The 16,380-nt window shown below is 41.9% G+C and overlaps 3 protein-coding genes and 5 non-coding genes across 8 annotated transcripts in view; 7 read left to right on the plus strand and 1 right to left on the minus strand.

Moving 5' to 3' along the window:
• The window catches only part of ZWILCH (zwilch kinetochore protein), a 50,391-nt gene extending 47,111 nt beyond the window's left edge, over positions 1-3,280 (minus strand). Inside the window, exon 1 of the mRNA XM_042783173.1 lies at positions 3,228-3,280. Within this exon, the coding sequence (XP_042639107.1) occupies positions 3,228-3,280 (53 nt within the window). The remainder of the gene's footprint in view (positions 1-3,227) is intronic.
• Positions 3,281-3,771: 491 nt separating this feature from the next.
• Positions 3,772-8,899, plus strand: RPL4 (ribosomal protein L4; the record flags this gene model as incomplete). Its single annotated transcript, XM_007957516.2, has 10 exons — positions 3,772-3,822; positions 5,547-5,718; positions 5,912-6,018; positions 6,374-6,512; positions 7,041-7,165; positions 7,449-7,578; positions 7,841-7,997; positions 8,233-8,316; positions 8,452-8,572; positions 8,657-8,899. Coding segments are annotated over 10 exons (1,329 nt in total), but the record flags the coding sequence as incomplete, so codon positions are not given.
• LOC122151880 lies at positions 5,179-5,277 on the plus strand. Its single transcript, XR_006164319.1, has one exon. It is a non-coding gene; the product is annotated as a small nucleolar RNA SNORD16 (small nucleolar RNA).
• On the plus strand, positions 5,765-5,837 carry LOC122151878. Its single transcript, XR_006164318.1, has one exon. It is a non-coding gene; the product is annotated as a small nucleolar RNA SNORD18 (small nucleolar RNA).
• Positions 6,212-6,310, plus strand: LOC122151884. Its single transcript, XR_006164322.1, has one exon. It is a non-coding gene; the product is annotated as a small nucleolar RNA SNORD16 (small nucleolar RNA).
• On the plus strand, positions 6,858-6,929 carry LOC122151870. Its single transcript, XR_006164316.1, has one exon. It is a non-coding gene; the product is annotated as a small nucleolar RNA SNORD18 (small nucleolar RNA).
• LOC122151873 lies at positions 7,634-7,705 on the plus strand. The gene has a single exon (XR_006164317.1). It is a non-coding gene; the product is annotated as a small nucleolar RNA SNORD18 (small nucleolar RNA).
• Positions 8,900-10,446: 1,547 nt separating the features above from the next.
• SNAPC5 (small nuclear RNA activating complex polypeptide 5) lies at positions 10,447-12,821 on the plus strand. The gene is made up of 3 exons (XM_007957530.1): positions 10,447-10,536; positions 11,768-11,857; positions 12,705-12,821. Exons 1-3 carry the CDS (start codon positions 10,447-10,449, stop codon positions 12,819-12,821), a joined length of 297 nt encoding a protein of 98 aa, XP_007955721.1.
• Positions 12,822-16,380: the final 3,559 nt, after the last annotated feature.

Below are 16,380 nucleotides of genomic sequence, written 5' to 3' on the forward strand. Positions count from 1 at the left end.
TATATATATATATATATACTTTGCTGGTTTTTGTGTTTCTCTAGAGAACCCAATCCAACACAACCAGCAAACTTGGTCCCCACCTTTTTTTTGTGTGTGTGTGACTTATTCTTAAAGGAAAAGATGTTTGTCTGTTATGTAGAACTCAGGGATGTTATTCCTGTCCTCATTAGACAATCATTTCTCAAGCGAGTGTATTATAGGTCAGGCACTCTTGCTAGTTGCTGGGAATGTAAAACAAAAGCATAGTCCTTGGTTTATAGTCTTGACTGGGATCCAACAAGTAACCCAACAGTTATGCTGCAGGGTGATCAGTGCTCCAGATTAGTACAGGGTGCTATGGTAGCACATGGGAAAAGGAAACAACTACAGGGCTTCCACTTTATCCTGAAAGCTGACAGGAACTCACTAAAAGATTTAAAATGAAAAAGATCTTGATGACAGAAATGTGGAAGGTATAACACTGGAGGCCAGGAAATTAGTTGTGAATAACTTGTAGTACTTCAGAGAAGTGACAATAGCCTGAACAAAAACAGTATGGATGGAAGGAGAATAAATGGACTTGGTGACTGACTAGATGAGCTGGAAGTAGCACAAGAGAAAGAAGTGAGAGTCTTGGATTTGGATCTCCTAACTCAGAGAAGGAATTTGGGAGAAGAATGTGAAGTGGAAAGGGGTGAGGAGGCAATTTAGTTCTGAATATACTGAGCATGAGGTCCCATATAAAAATTTCCAATATGCCACTGGATACACAGGCATCGTAGAGGATGCAAGGGAAGAGGCAGAGACTTTTGGTGCTTACAAGTGGAAAGGAAGACCAACATCCACATAATAACTGAGAAACACAAATCTTTATAATTTAGTTGTAATAGTAGCTTCAATAGGGGACTGGCTAATTAAACATAAAACAGCCACAAAATGAAGTATTATATAGAAATTAAAACAATTAGATACGTGTTTAGTGCTTCTAGTCTACCTCCTAATTTGTTATGTTATGCCTAGGGTCTTAAAAGCTTGAAAGTAGCCATCCAATGCACGACATTTGGGGTCTCTACTCATCTGGTGCAAAGGGGAAGAAGGAGAGTTAGGAATAGGAAGGAGAAATAGAATGTGTGGCTAATTGCCAACATGAACAACTGCCTCCTTTGCTATGAGACCAGAAGAACTGGATGGTGCCAGCTACCATTACTGAACATTTTGATCAAAGATTCTATAGAAGAATCCTGATCAAAAAGTTTGGGAAAATGTAGAACAGTTTAAAATTCTCATAGACTCCAGACTTTCTGGAGTCATGGGGGCTAGATGAACCCCTGAAACTATTACCCTGAGATAATAAACTAAAAATATTTCCCTGAAGTCTTATTAAAACCAAATAATAGTTTAGCTTAACTAGTAACAAATGTCAGCCTTCAACACTACGGTCTTTTAAGAACTATCCATGTGGAATCAAAGTGACAAAAGCAACTGGAGAGATTATATAAGAACCATAAGGGCAGTGATTTATGTTAATGAGAAATAATTCATAAAAGGAGGGTGAGAATGGTTGCACAACTCAAAGAATGTAATCTATGTCACTAAATTGTACATGCAGAAATACCTGGATTGCTGTTCTACTGCTTTTATTCTCAACATTTTTTTAAAAAAAATTTTTTTAAAAATTAGATTTATAAGCTCTCACACTGAAAGAAAAGGAGTTCTCATGGCACAGAGATTAAAGCATTTCGCTGCTAAGCAACAGGTTGGTGGTTTGAACCCACCAGCTACACTACAGGAGAAAGATGAGGCAATCTCCTTCCATGAAGATTTATAGCCTTGGAAACCCTTTGGGGGCAATTCAACTTTGTCTTGTAGGGTCACTGTGACCTGGAATCAACTCGATGGTAGTAGGTTTGGTTTTATAAGGAAAAATATCCAAGACATTGTTAGTTAAAAAAAAAAACCAGCTAGTGCTCTCTCTGTAATGGTCAACAATTAACAAACACTACTACTTCTGCAAGCAGAAAAGGCAATAAAGGTAAACAGTAACAATTTAGAAATGTGTTAGAGCAGCAGTTCTCAAAGTGTGGTCTCAGGACCACCAACAGTTTCACATGAATTTGTTAGAAAGGCAAATTCTTTGACCCCACCCTAGACACCCCTCCCAAAAAAAAGGTCAAACCCATGGCTATCAAGTCCATTTCAACTCACAGCAAATCACACTGGGTTTCCAAGGCTGTAAATCTTTAGGGAAGCAGATCACTTCACGTTTCTTCTGTGGAGCAGCTGGTGGGTGTGAACCACTGACCTATTTTGGTTAGCAGCCAAATGCCTTAACCACTACACAACCAAAACAGAAACCCTGGAGATGAAGCATAGCAATCTGTTTTGACAAGTCCAGGTGATTCTGATACATGCTCAAATTTGAGAACCAGTGGATTAAAGTAAAGGAGCGCTGGTGGCACAGTGGTGAAAGCGCTCTGCTGGCAACTGAAAGGTCTGTAGTTCTGTCAGCTGCTTCTGCAGAAAGATGTAATAGTCTCCTTTCGTAAAGATTACAGCCTTTGAAATCCTATGGGGCAGTTCTACTCTGTCCTATAGGGTCACTATGAGTCAGAATCGATGGCAGTGGGTTTGTATTAAAAAGTATTTTTACGTCGGATGTAGAACTTGATGGAATCCTCTCGGTACAATGTACTTCACTCTAAGAATAAAATTAAGCTTTGAAGCATAGTGAAATAAAGGTGCCTTTTAAAGCCCACACACCAACCATCACGTTAACATTACAATTGTAACTTATATTGTAACTACATTGAATAGGCTATAACCACAAGTTTCACGTTCAGGGGTCGGCAAGGATTAACAGGTGAAGGATCTAGTTTTCCATCTCCTGGGAGGATCCTCTACATAGCACAAATGTGTGCATCATCAAAATGAATAAACCGCCTCTTAGAAAATCTGTCACCTACCACCTCGCTTGATAACGTATATTTTTCTCCTAAATGAGACGGCAAACAAGCTCCTGCAAAATCAATTCCACATTAGTGCTCCTAACAGGACTGGAGCCTAAGACCTGCCTCTCCCCAACTCCCACACCGCAGAAAGCTAAATGAACCGGTAATGTAAGCGCCGCAGAGAACGGCAACGCCTTAATTCCAAGCCTGTGGCAAGAGGTTTGGGGAGAGGACCGGGTACCCAAGAGGAGAAATGCCGTTCTCGAACATCCACCAACAGTAGGGGCTACGACTCACTGCAGGAGGCGAGAGTACAACTCCTCAGCCGCTTGGTTCGTTCGTGACCACATCTCTCCCCAGTCTAAGCGTAGGTCCCAAGCCGACAATCTGAACTACGCGCCCAAAAAGCCAACATCCGGGGTCGTGACCCCGCCCTGCCGGGACTACTTTTGGTTTCCAACTAGTTCGGTTTGCCAATAGAATTAAACTTTTGTTTTAGTGCATACAGTGATTTTTTTTTTTTTCCCCCATTCAATAATCCTCCATTCCTGTCAGAAATAAATTAAAATAATTACAGTGGGAGCGGAGACAGACAGTCTCGCGAGATTGCCCTTCATGGATTAGTCCGCAAAAAGAAGTCCCTCTTTCTAAGCACTATTTTTGGCTCCGGAAGACAATAAGTAACACAATTTGACGCATATAAAAAGGTAATACGCTGTTTAAAATTTATATAGCGTGGTGGTGATATATTTTGTTGTCTCTGGGTAGGTGCTGAAGCGGATTGGGGTGGGGAACGAGATGAAAGTTACATATAGGGAGGGAGTGCTAAGCACTTCCTTTTCCTGTGGGAGCCGTCGGGTTGAGAGGAGCGTGGTCTTCTCTCCCCGCTATGGTGAGTGGACGTTCACTCGGCTGGTCTTCCTCCTGGTACTGAGGCTCACCGGGGAAGGACTTGGTATTCAGGGTACAAAATCTGCAGAAGAGAAAGCGAGGAGGGGAAGGAGAGGATGACCAGAGGCACCTACTTCTGGCAAGGAGGTGGGCTGTGCAGCAATACGGCAGCCATCTTAGAGGCAACGTGGGCATCCCGGGACAGAGCACGCCTGGAAGGAACACGGGAAGGCAGCCGATCGTTGTCAGACGCAGAGGGGCCGCTGGGATTCTAGCTTTCCTTGGATGGTGGAGAACTTGGGGTTCTGTTGAAAACGTTTAAAAGCTCCTGGAGCCTAAGACCGAATAGGGGCATGGATCTGTAATGTAGAGAGTTGAATTTGGGCTTTGTATTTCAGTGTTCTGTTTAGCATGGGATATTCCTATATTTTGAGAAAGGGGTTTTTGTTTATAAAAAATAAGATTTGTATTTCTGCTTTTCTTGTCCGTTTTCTTTTTGGAATGGTTGGTTTTCTTTCCCCAGGTAACAATAACTTCGTGTATGTGCCCTGTGCGCTGGATAGTTAAATAGACAAAAACTTCCTTAGGATGCTTGGATTGTAATTGAATTGGACAGAACACAGTAAAAAGTGTTGTGGACATAGGAGGCAGTGGTTCGGTTGTAAAGGAGAAGGTGTCCGAAGGAGATGAAGTATGCCAAGAGAATCTCTAGGGTGAAGGCTTGCACCCTCTGAGGCAGGAAGGTGATGGTTCTGAGGATAGGGACAAGAATATCTGGAAGGCGATGTGAGAGATGGGATCAGAGAGGTAGACAGAAGATAGAGGGGCCTGTAGGCGAGCCTAAGACCTACATACTTGGGCTACAATTCTAATTTCCAATCTGAGGGTGACACCCTTTTAGAGGGGTTGAGCAGAATGTTAACATGACTGTTTTTATTAAGCTCTGGAAGATGTGTTTAGAAGTAAAGAGGGGAAGCAGAGCTGGAAGTTTGCATGGGAAAGCCCTGGCAGACCAGATTTGCTGACATTGGGGGAGGGGAGTGAGATTTAGGTGGCACTAAACATTTTCAAATTTTACAATGTGGTTTTGATTCAGCATTGTGCTTTGTAAAGCTTCCTTTGAAACTTTTATGATAAAGCAGCCATTCTCAGAAATTTATGTGACATGACATCAGATTAAGCTGTCATGTGGCATTTAGCAGATTGGAACTGATTTATTCATAGATAGAGTTTGGAGGAAATAGCCCAAAATACTAAATGTATTGCTGTTATAAATAGGCTTGTAATCTGGAAGATGCTTATTTATGTCCCAAGTTTTTTCTTAATAAGGTTAATTCTTATATTAGAAGATTTTTCTTGCAATGATGGCGTAATTTGCGTCTTACTCTGTTCTCAGCGACAGTTGCCTGCTGTCATTAAGCTGGTACAGAAGGTTGACGAAAATTCATACTGAGCAAGACATAACCTTTTTTAATTCATAAAACTTGAGAAATGTGATGCTTAACAGGGAAAAGTGTTTTCACTTGTGAATGAATTTACTAGTTAGTAAACCTATTCTGGGTGTGTTGGTAACTTAGCCTTTCTTTTACTGGTTGGTGTTTGTTGCCCACCTCACAAATTCTTAGATAGCTGAGCACTTAATTGTATTGTTGATGTGTGAGTTGAGTGTTCCTCTAGTCTAGACACAGCTTGCCAATATAAATTAATCTTTCTCTTTTTCTCAAGGCGTGTGCTCGTCCACTGATATCAGTGTACTCCGAGAAGGGAGAATCATCTGGCAAAAATGTTACCTTGCCTGCGGTATTCAAGGCTCCGATTCGACCGGATATCGTAAACTTTGTTCACACCAACTTGCGCAAAAACAACAGGCAGCCCTACGCTGTTAGTGAATTAGCAGGTACGGATTTAGATCTCGTACAGGTTGGTATTTTAAAGCTGCTTTACAGTGATGATGAGATTATACTTCATTGGTCCGTGTTTCTGAAACCACATGATTGTTCTAGGTGGTCTGATGCTGTTTGCTGCCAAGGGTAGTGGTCATGGATTTGTATAATTGAGTAGCCAAAACTTGCATTTCTTTCCAATTTTAGGTCATCAGACCAGTGCTGAGTCTTGGGGTACTGGCAGAGCTGTGGCTCGAATTCCCAGAGTTCGAGGTGGTGGGACTCACCGCTCTGGCCAAGGTGCTTTTGGAAATGTATCCTTTGTGGTTTTACTGCACAGGCATAGTCACCTGTCACACTGAACCTGATTGATTCATATTAGTAGTTTGGAAATAGTCATGTCCAGAATACTAGACTTAATTTACTCTTGTTGAATCTGCTCTGGGCAGATACAGAATCAGTAAGATGCTTATTTCTGTAGCAAGTCTGGTGTTAGAAAGTTTTACTTGCAATGATGTCGTAATTTGCGTCTTACTCTGTTCTCGGCGACAGTTGCCTGCTGTCATTAAGCTGGTTCAGAAGGTTGACGAAAATTCTTACTGAGCATTACATAGCCTTTGTTTTCCCTTCCTAAATCTTGAGAAATACGACTCTTAACTGGGAAAATAGATGTGTCGTGGAGGCCGCATGTTTGCACCAACCAAAACCTGGCGCCGCTGGCACCGTAGAGTAAACACAACTCAGAAGCGCTATGCCATCTGCTCTGCCCTGGCTGCCTCAGCCTTACCTGCACTGGTCATGTCTAAAGGTTTGTGATAATACATTTCATAGGAGTGAGGCAACACTTGTTTTCCATCTCCTGAACATTTTTGTTCCTGTTAAATGTGCCTGTGTAAATGCTGTTCATCCCAGAGTGCCTAATGAGTGACAGATAATGTTTCAGGCCTTGTGGTTTTTTAAAATATATATAGAGAGAAATGTAATTACATCTTCTCTTTCCTAATTATTAATATTATTTTGATTTAACAAATCTATTACCAGTTAATATCAACTAGGAGTGGGTACTAATTACTCAAATACAGTGGTTTGGTCTCTTGTTAGAAAACTTTCCTACTTAAACTATCAGGTTCCCCACCCCATTTTTATTGAACTGTCAAAATGATGAGATTCCACTTCATTGGTCCGTGTTTCTGAAACACATGATATTTGTGGAAGTTCTGATTTAGCAGATTGTGTATCATTGTGGTTTTGTAAGTTACATAAACCAGCCTTTTTGTAAATAAGTTCTTAATTTTTCAAAAGTTCAGGGTAACCAGTGTTCAATTGGCTTTGCCAGGTCATCGTATTGAGGAAGTTCCTGAACTTCCTTTGGTGGTCGAAGATAAAGTTGAAGGCTATAAGAAGACCAAGGAGGCTGTTTTGCTTCTTAAGAAACTTAAGGCCTGGAATGATATCAAAAAGGTAGGCATTTGCAGTTTGGCAGTCTTTGATTAACACAAATTTGTTTCCATGTTTTTAATTTCAAAAGGTAAGTATTAAGGACAAATATGGCTAAGCCTTAGTGGATAAGGGAGCAAGGACTGTGGAGCCAAATTGCTTGGGTTCAGCTCCTGGCTGCCATTTGGTGGGAGGTGGGGTGCAAACTTTTCTCGATTTCATCTGTAAAGTGGAGTTTGTTAACTATAAAGATACACTGTGAGGATTATGTATCCTAATCAGAATACTAAATGTTTTGCTTTGTCAGGTCTATGCTTCTCAGCGAATGAGAGCTGGCAAGGGTAAAATGAGAAACCGACGACGTATCCAGCGCAGAGGACCATGCATTATTTATAATGAGGACAATGGTATCATCAAGGCTTTCAGAAACATCCCAGGTAATTCTTATACTGTTTATGTATTTTTATTATCCAGTACTGTCTTCTTCCGCTTTTGTTATGATGAGATTCCACTTCATGGTCCGTGTTTCTGAAACACATGATAATTGTGGAAATTTCTGATTACACCATTGATGATTGTAAATCTTCATAGTTCAATAAGATTAATGCAGATTTAACTGCTAATTGGATAGTTCACAAGTATCTGTGTAGTGTGTGTTCCTTCTGTTGCAGTCTGCTAATTCTCTTTTCCTTTTAAAAGGAATTACGCTGCTTAACGTAAGCAAACTGAACATTTTGAAACTTGCTCCTGGTGGGCATGTAGGGCGTTTCTGCATTTGGACTGAAAGTGCCTTTCGTAAGTTAGACGAACTGTATGGCACTTGGCGAAAAGCTGCCTCCCTGAAGAGCAACTATAAGTGAGTGTTTTTTCATACTGCTACTCTTAACACTGATGGGTTGATACTGTGGATATTTACATTCAGAATTGGTTTGCATGTTTGCTAGGTAACAGTATAGTGGAAACACTGAGTTCTAGATGCATGGATGGATTTTAAAATGTATCTTCTATTAAGGTTCCTGTTCTTTAGTCAATTATGTAAGAAATAGGAATTTGGGCATCTGTTGTGAAATTTTTCCCCTTTTTCCCTTCAGCCTGCCCATGCACAAGATGATCAATACAGACCTTAGCAGAATCTTGAAAAGCCCCGAAATCCAAAGAGCCCTCCGAGCACCACGGTAAAATTGTTCCATTTACAGTATAATCTTTCCCAACCTTTCATTATTAGATACTAAATGTGGATAGTTGGCAGGATTTGGAATCTTACACAGCAGTGTGAAGAAAATGTTAATAGATTGTCTGCTTTTCTACAGCAAGAAGATTCATCGTAGAGTCCTGAAGAAGAACCCACTGAAAAATCTGAGAATCATGTTGAAGCTGAACCCATATGCAAAGACCATGCGCCGAAACACCATTCTTCGCCAGGCCAGGAATGTGAGTAACAACTTGTTTTATTATCGAGATGTCAAGTTTTTTAGAAAGATTTGGTTCATACTTCTTCTTTCTAATCTTTTGCAGCACAAACTCAGGGTGGCTAAGGCGGCAGCGGCAGCAGCACTAGAGGCCAAAGCAGATAAGAAAGGGGTTCCAGGCAAGAAGCCTGTGGTAGGGAAGAAAGGAGGAAAGAAAGCTGTTGATGTGAAGAAACCGAAGAAGCCTGTGGTGGGAAAGAAGGCTGCAGCCACCAAGAAACCAGCACCTGAGAAGAAGAAGCCAACAGAAAAGAAACCTACCACAGAGGAAAAGAAGCCTACAGCATAAACTCTTAATTCATTTATTCCATACAAGTTAAATCATTTGGGACAGCTTATTTTGAATAAATACCTGATCAAAGAGGCAGTGAGGAGTATGTGTTGGCTGTGTTTTGTGACTCTTGGGTAGTGGGGTTTTTTGATGGTGGTTTTAATGCTTAGTCCTAAACAATTCCAGCTCTTCATTCCATTTTATATTCTAACATCTTATACGGCCTTGGGTTTATACTGACTCTATGCACTGGAGTGGGAAGAGGTGCTTGTTCTAAATCCAGATACAAAATCCATTTTGCTACTTCACATTGTTTTAAAGTACAGTTAGTTAAAACACCTAAGAGACTAAAACTTAGGAGAGAAAAGTAAAATTCCATAAAGATTGAATGTTTTAAATAACCACAAGAGGGCAGAATTATGGAATAAACTTGACGTACTATAGTGAAAACCTGATGCTTCCCTTCAGAATGCTGCTTGTAAACCTGTTGTGTTACACATGCACTGGGGGGGGGGGGGTGCTGACACCTCTTAAACCATGAACATTTTGGCCCTTAGTATGAAAGGACCAGAAGCTTACGTTCTGAACAGCTTTATAGTAAGGCATGAATACATGTGGTGTGACACTGAGAACAGCTTTAGTATTTTTCCAAATGCTTATGAACTGAGGTCACTGCACATCTTGCCACTCTAGAATTAACTTCCTTTTCCCTTGCAATTGCCCTTTGTCAGGCTGTTCTGATCCTGGAATGTTAAAACAGGTTCCCATTGGTCATCCCATCAAATTCCACTGCCCTGGTGACTCCCATTCACAGTAACAATTTGGCTCCTTAAAGGCAAATGTTATGTACCATGATGTCGGAGGAGACTCGTACTGACCCCGTCCTTGGGTTTCTGGTGGTGGGTTTTAACCGCCAGCCTTCTGGTTAGCAGTCAAATGCCTTAGGCACTAGGGTGCTAGGGCTCCCTAAAGGCAAATAAAAGCACTTTATCCCAGTGCATTTACGTTAGCATTTTACTTTACCCAGTTACACACCCACTAGGAATTCTTCCTTGCTGAACTTCTATGTTAAACATGGTTCATGTGTCATGACTTAAGTAGGGGCTGGTGATTTCGGTCCCTGCCTTCAGATATCTGCAGGTGTATGAGTTAAATGGCTATTTTCTGGAACAAAACACGGGAGTGCGAGACACCAAGTGCTGTTACTTGAGCCATTTGAGATTGATTTTTTTATCAGGAAACGGGCTACCAGGTTACAGGATTTATCCAAACCCATGATTTATCTCTTAAGTTCTTTACAGTTCCAATGGTACTTTTGAGAAACTTGAACATTATTCATGAGAGTACCTTTTAGTTTGAAACGTGGGTTTATCGCTTGGAGAGGAGTCCCGGAACTCCCGGTAGAGGCGGCGAGGGTCAGAGCGGAAGCAGCTCTTGCGGCTTTTCCCCAACATGGCCGCCAGCCCTGCCCTGCTGTTTGGTTTCCGGGAATGCGGAGGGGTTGGCGTCATCACAGAGCGCCCCGGCCGACTGGGCTGCGCAGAGAGCCACCTACTTGAGGGATAATGCTGAGCCGGCTTCAGGAGCTACGCAAGGAGGAGGAGACGCTGCTTCGGCTGAAGGCGGCACTGCACGACCAGCTGAACCGACTCAAGGTGACTCCGCGGCCCCTACTCATCCTTCCATTTCGCCCGCGGGACCACCTCTTGTACGCCCCTAGAGCCCGGCTCCCGCGGCTGCCCGCTTCCCGAACCTGGACAGCCTGTCACAGAACCCCATCCCTCTGAGGTGCCCATCAGGATTTCCCACCCAAGCCCCTGGTTGGACCCCGACTGCTGTTGCCCGACCCCTTCGTCTGGCCCTTGTGGTACCCATCTAGTGGATCCCAAACTTTTGTATCCAAGGCACCTGGTGATCTTGTTGAGAGACTATTGGACCCCACCCCTCTCAGAGTCTTGATCCTGCGGGCTTAAGATAAGGTCCAGGAATCTGCTTGTTTGGCAAGAACACGCCCATCCCAATCCCCATCCCCCAGCCTCCAGAAGAGCAGGTGGCTCACAGACCACACACTGAGGAAGTGCGACTTCCCCAAGGCTCGCCTAGACCTTCCCTGCCCACCGACCTCTTCCTCCTGAACCGCTACAGCATTTACTGCTTGTTTTGGCGCTTGCAAAGCTAAAAGGGACTGTCAGACAAACCCCTCTCCAACCCCTTTCTGGTAAGGGAGACACTAAGGCTCCAGGAGAAGCCTAGAGTTCCTGGTTGCTTTTCATCCTGGAGCTGTTACTGACTTACATGGCTTTTACAAGGAGTAAGGGTTGTAGTTTCACGTAGGCCACTTCCCAGGCTTGTGCTTCTGCATAATTCAGCTTTCAGCCCCTGTGATGAGATCATAATAATCTCTGCTCAGCACCCTTATTCAGGATCTTTAAATCCACGTTACGAGGATTAGGAAAGCTATTTGTGAATGACAAAGTCCTGTACGACTTTTGAGATATCAAAGAAATAAAACTTTTCCTTCAGAGCAGTTGTAATGGCTCACACTTACCTCCTTATATCTCGCCAGTACAAGTATGTAATGTGTATGTTGACGACCTCCAGAGCCCAGATGTCTTGTCCTCCAGGAAATGTTTTGTATTGGCAGCCTTGGCATGGCAAGAACACCTGTGCAACCCGAAGCAAGGGGCTGGAGCCTTGCTTTATCCATATCCTTAAAAGGCAGGGAAAGATTAAGAGCCCTACCCTTCTCTAGAGCAGTCTAGATATTACAGCAGTTTTCACTTCCTCTCACGATGCCAACCTTTTACAGCCTGCTCAGTAATTTTTACAAAATTCAGTAGCCCAGTGAAAGAATAAGGAAAAGTGCTCTTAACCCTTCTTTTCCAGGTTGAAGAGCTGGCCCTTCAATCAATGATTAATTCTAGAGGAGGGGATGAGATGCCACCTTCTCAATCTGCACCTGAAAGGGCACAAGATGTAAGCTGTGCAAGATGTGGGTCTAGGGAGAAAATGCAAAGTCCGTTCTGCTCTCATGTTGCTGGGTGGTCAAAAATTGTAAATCACATTACTGGGCCCAGAGGCCTCTGGGAAATGCTGACATGAATTAATATTCTAGTTTAATAAGCTGTTAGTTCTGCATTACTCTTTTAGGCATTGAACACAGCCCACTTTCCTATAAGTTGGTTATACTTTATTAACAAATAATACATTGCCTCCGCCCTCCTGGTTATCCATCCTATCTAGCTACTCGGATGAACCAGGGGGAGCAAGGAGATCCCTGCAGAGAGATGTCAAATCTATTGCTGGTTTGTACATGATAAATGACCTTGGAGTTAGAAAACAGAGCATGGCTTTAACTACAAAGTGTAATGCTTAAAAATGAGTTCTAATCTTCCTTGTATCCCTCCTCTTACCCAAATGCCTTCGAGTCAGTCAGTAAAACCATATTCTTTCTTAATATACCATTTTTGAGTAATTTTTCCAGGTGCTGTTTATTAGTGAAAGCCATTTAAAACCATTTGAAAGCAGCACATCTAAGTCAGTACAATTCTTAGGTTGGCACTTTCTATAAGAACAGTGTTTGAAAATCAGGTAACATTCTGTCAAATCTGGGACATGTACACTCCCCTCCATTTTAGCATCAGGGCAGAAGGGATGTGGAGAAATAAGCAAGTGACCATTCCTCTTGTGTGTAATTCTTAAGGGTCATAAATAGTTGAGGATGGAGATCCAATTTAATTTGATTTAAAAATGTTTTTTAAAAATGTTCAATTTTGAGGCCAGTGTTTTTCCTACTAATCCATAATGTCCTTGGTTAAAGCAGATGTTGGTGCATGTAGACAATGAAGCATCAATCAACCAAACTGCACTGGAGCTGAGCACAAGCTGCCATGCTCTGGAAGAAGAGGAGGAAGAAGAGGATGAAGAATCAGATTCTTGAAGGGGGAAGGAACCAGGGTTGCTTAGTTATACAAATTAAATTTCTAAGGCTCAGGAACTTCTCTCTAAAGGAATCTTTCTGGCATGGGCCTTAAGCCTGCTTGAAAGGGAAACGGGGACTATATAGAAGGATGTGCGGTTATAAAAATGGCTCCTCAAGCTTTAGGGTGTTTTAACAAAAATTGGTGAAATGGCTGAGGCCTGTGACTTAACACTCTGAATGCCGCCTCAGAAGGACACATCCCGTTGCCACCAATAGAGACTATTCACACTGTTTGGGGGGGGGGCATGAAATGTAGAAAACCAAAGATGCAGCATCTGAGCATTAAGTAATACGGGTGGTGCTGTGCCTGTAATCTAGTCAGATTCAGTAACTGGACAAAACTTCCTCTGAAATGTCATTGAAAAAGCCTGGCATTTGCAAAAATGGCAGAGTTTAAAAAGCCAGTCTTTCCAATCAACAACAGCTCTTTTAAGCAGGGCTTCAAACCAGTCAGGTTGGACCCCAGATATACTGAACCAGAATCTACATTTTAACAAGATCCCCAACTGATTGTTACATATATATAAGGTGATCTGTGGGAATCACTTGGGAATGAAACAGTTCAAAGCCCTGCTTTTTTAGACAACCCAATTAAAGATTGGTAACATGCTGCAGGAACCTGTGAGCACAGCAAGGCCAGTCTTGGGAGAGAGAAAGATGGCAAGGCAGGCAGAGTATAGAGGGTGGCTTGAGGGCACAAGCTGTTTCCACCCTGCTCAGTGGCATCACGACACGATGCCCCCTTTAGACTGCTTTTTGTATGGCTGTCTTCACATCTAGCTTGAGACATCACAGTGTGGTGAGGTGCGCTTAGAAATCAATTACCGCTAGCTGGTTTCCAGATAACAGCAGAGAAAAGGATTAGTTCCTCCTTTGGTGAAAACAATGTAACGGATGGCTTAAAACCCCTTTCAGGCCTTAAGAGGAAGCATACCATTAAAGAAAACATCACTATGCTTGGGAGATTTAATTTTTACAATAAAGAGAGACAGCTACAGAATAAGAGTTGGTGGAACTTGGTATTTGAAGTTGAGATTCATTTCTGCATCCTGTCCCTTTTTCCACTGAATATACAATTAAGTTAGTCGTACTTAATTTTGCTCTGGGCAGTCTGCCCTGCCCAGTGACAGAAAAACCAAACAAAACACAAAGACCCCAAGCAGAACTTTGATGTAACATTCTCCAGAAGAGAATATGGACACATTTTGTAATTGGGATTTCACTAAAGTTATTTTGAACTACTCTTACAGAAATTGCCAGAAGTATAAATGAGCATGTTTCTTGGAAAGCATAATGTGAAATGTTTCTGCAATAAAAAGCATCAATGAACATGCTTTTGGGGTCTAATTTAAAGTATAAGCATGAGAAAAAACTTGGCTGGAAAACTAGGCTTTGAATTCTAGCCCTAAAACTCATCTAGCTCTTACCACTAACTAGTCACTTATTTGCCCTTTCACCTCTGCAACTCTCAACTTTTCCATCTGTTAAAAGGTTAGTCACATCTGCTCTAGCAATTTTGAAGGTTGTTATGAGGTGCTAAAGAGATATCCAAAGGAGCCCTGGTGGTTCAGAAATGCTCAGCTGCTAACTGGAAGGCTGGCGGTTTGAACCCACCCGGCAGCTCCATGGACCAAAGACCTGGCAATCTGCTCCCATAAAGATTACAGCCTAGGGAACTCTGTGGGGGCAGTTCTACTCTGTCTTCGGGTTGCCATGAGTCAGAATAGACTAGATAGCATACAAAAATGAGATGTTCAAAAATCCAACTATGTATTATAGATGTCTAGGGGACATCTATAACTATGTGTCATGTATAACTATGTATTATAGATGTTAAGGGGAATTTGAGGAAGGGGTCTGGCACTGGGGAACTCTAAACACTGAAAGACGCAGTGAACATCATTCTTGAAAACAAGATCATTCTTAGTAAAAATTACTAGGAGAAAAAAAAATTGACTGCAAATGCAGTATCTTGGACCATCAATCAAATGGCACCAAACTTGAAAGCCTTTGGATCCAGGTTTTAGACACCAGGTTACACTGTTCTTCCTCCTGTGGATGCAGTTTGCTCATTTTAATGAGACAGTTCTCAGTAGTGGTGTCAGTCTCTGTTATCAAAAGACACAGAGTGTGAGGAAGGTTGGTCTTAAACCTCAGCCTGAATGTTTTATGTTGAAAACATCGAAGTCAGACTGGCCATAGAATAGCTGTTAGCCTCACAGCAGAAAAAAAGTATTGACTAACCACCTACTCAAGAGATTATTTCCCTGAGTTACGTTTAATCTGAAAATGTAGTAGACTTTTTAGTCTTAAATACATACCTTGGCTTTGGTTCTCTGTAACCTGCCCTTTCAAAGAAAATGGAGAGTTACTAAGCAGCTTCACATGCACCTATAATTCCCAAAGTCACTTCAAAGAAGGAAGGGGGATACATGGCCAGTTGGGACATGCCTTTGTTTTCTCTGACTTCACTGCCACCTTAACAGGCATGACAAAGCCAGTGCCAGGCACATTCCTCTCAAGGAAGTTGTGGTTAAGTGTAACTGGAAAAAGGGAATGACAGTGGGTCAGTATAGCAAAACACATGATCTGGGGCAATGGCTCCAGCTGCCAGCCCACCAGCAAGGCACCTCTGTGAGCTGTGGTCCTGTAACTGAGCAGCCCAGGTCCCAGGCTAGCTACCTCATCATGGGAAAGTGAGAAATGTTTTGTAATTTTCTTCAGATTTGTTCCCACCCTCATCCCAGGCTGCTGCTTTTCACTTTTATGAATAGGTAGAAGGAAGGTGGTTCAGTGAGAAGAGCTGAACAAAATTTCAATCATTTTGTGATTCAAAGATGGGAATCCCAGGAAACGCCATTAATCCAAAGCACTGAACTTGTCTTGCTGTGGTGTTTGTGCCTTCCAGCCCCTTTCTGTCTTTACCTTTCTTACACTATAATGTTTGGCTAACTTGTATGATTTCTTATGTACTAAAGAAACTGAAAATCCTACCACATGGGTAAATAAAGCTTTCATCATTTTCTTTTTTTTACCTTGATAGTATATTTTATTAGAATAACAGATTAGATTCATTAAACATCTGGATTAAAACGGTTAAAAGGATTTTCATACAATTTTTAGGCATTATACACACTTGTTTTACAATAGCATCAGTATTTGGATTCAGGGAAGAGAAACGACACATTGTAACGCCTTGATCCATTTATGACATTCAAAATAACTGGACCATTTTAGAAACACTAATCCAAACTTAAAGTGACATACACTGCTAAATAACCCCACACGGTATATTTAAAAATAAATAAAGAAATAGAACCAGAAGTCTACAAATCATCCTGGTAGACAGACTGGTGAAGCCCTGGCTATTGTGGCAGTGAAGGGCTCTGGCTAGATTTTGATGGGAAATGCTGAATTATACATCAAAAGCAAATAATACTACTAGAATAATATGATGTACACTTTTTGATGTTCATTTTCATAGCAGCAAAGCATGCCCACATGCACTGCCTATGAG

This window comes from Orycteropus afer, unplaced genomic scaffold (genome assembly GCF_000298275.1).
Source record: "Orycteropus afer afer isolate SDZICR_OR568_19922 unplaced genomic scaffold, OryAfe1.0 scaffold00015, whole genome shotgun sequence".
NCBI classification, from domain to species: Eukaryota; Metazoa; Chordata; class Mammalia; order Tubulidentata; family Orycteropodidae; genus Orycteropus; species Orycteropus afer.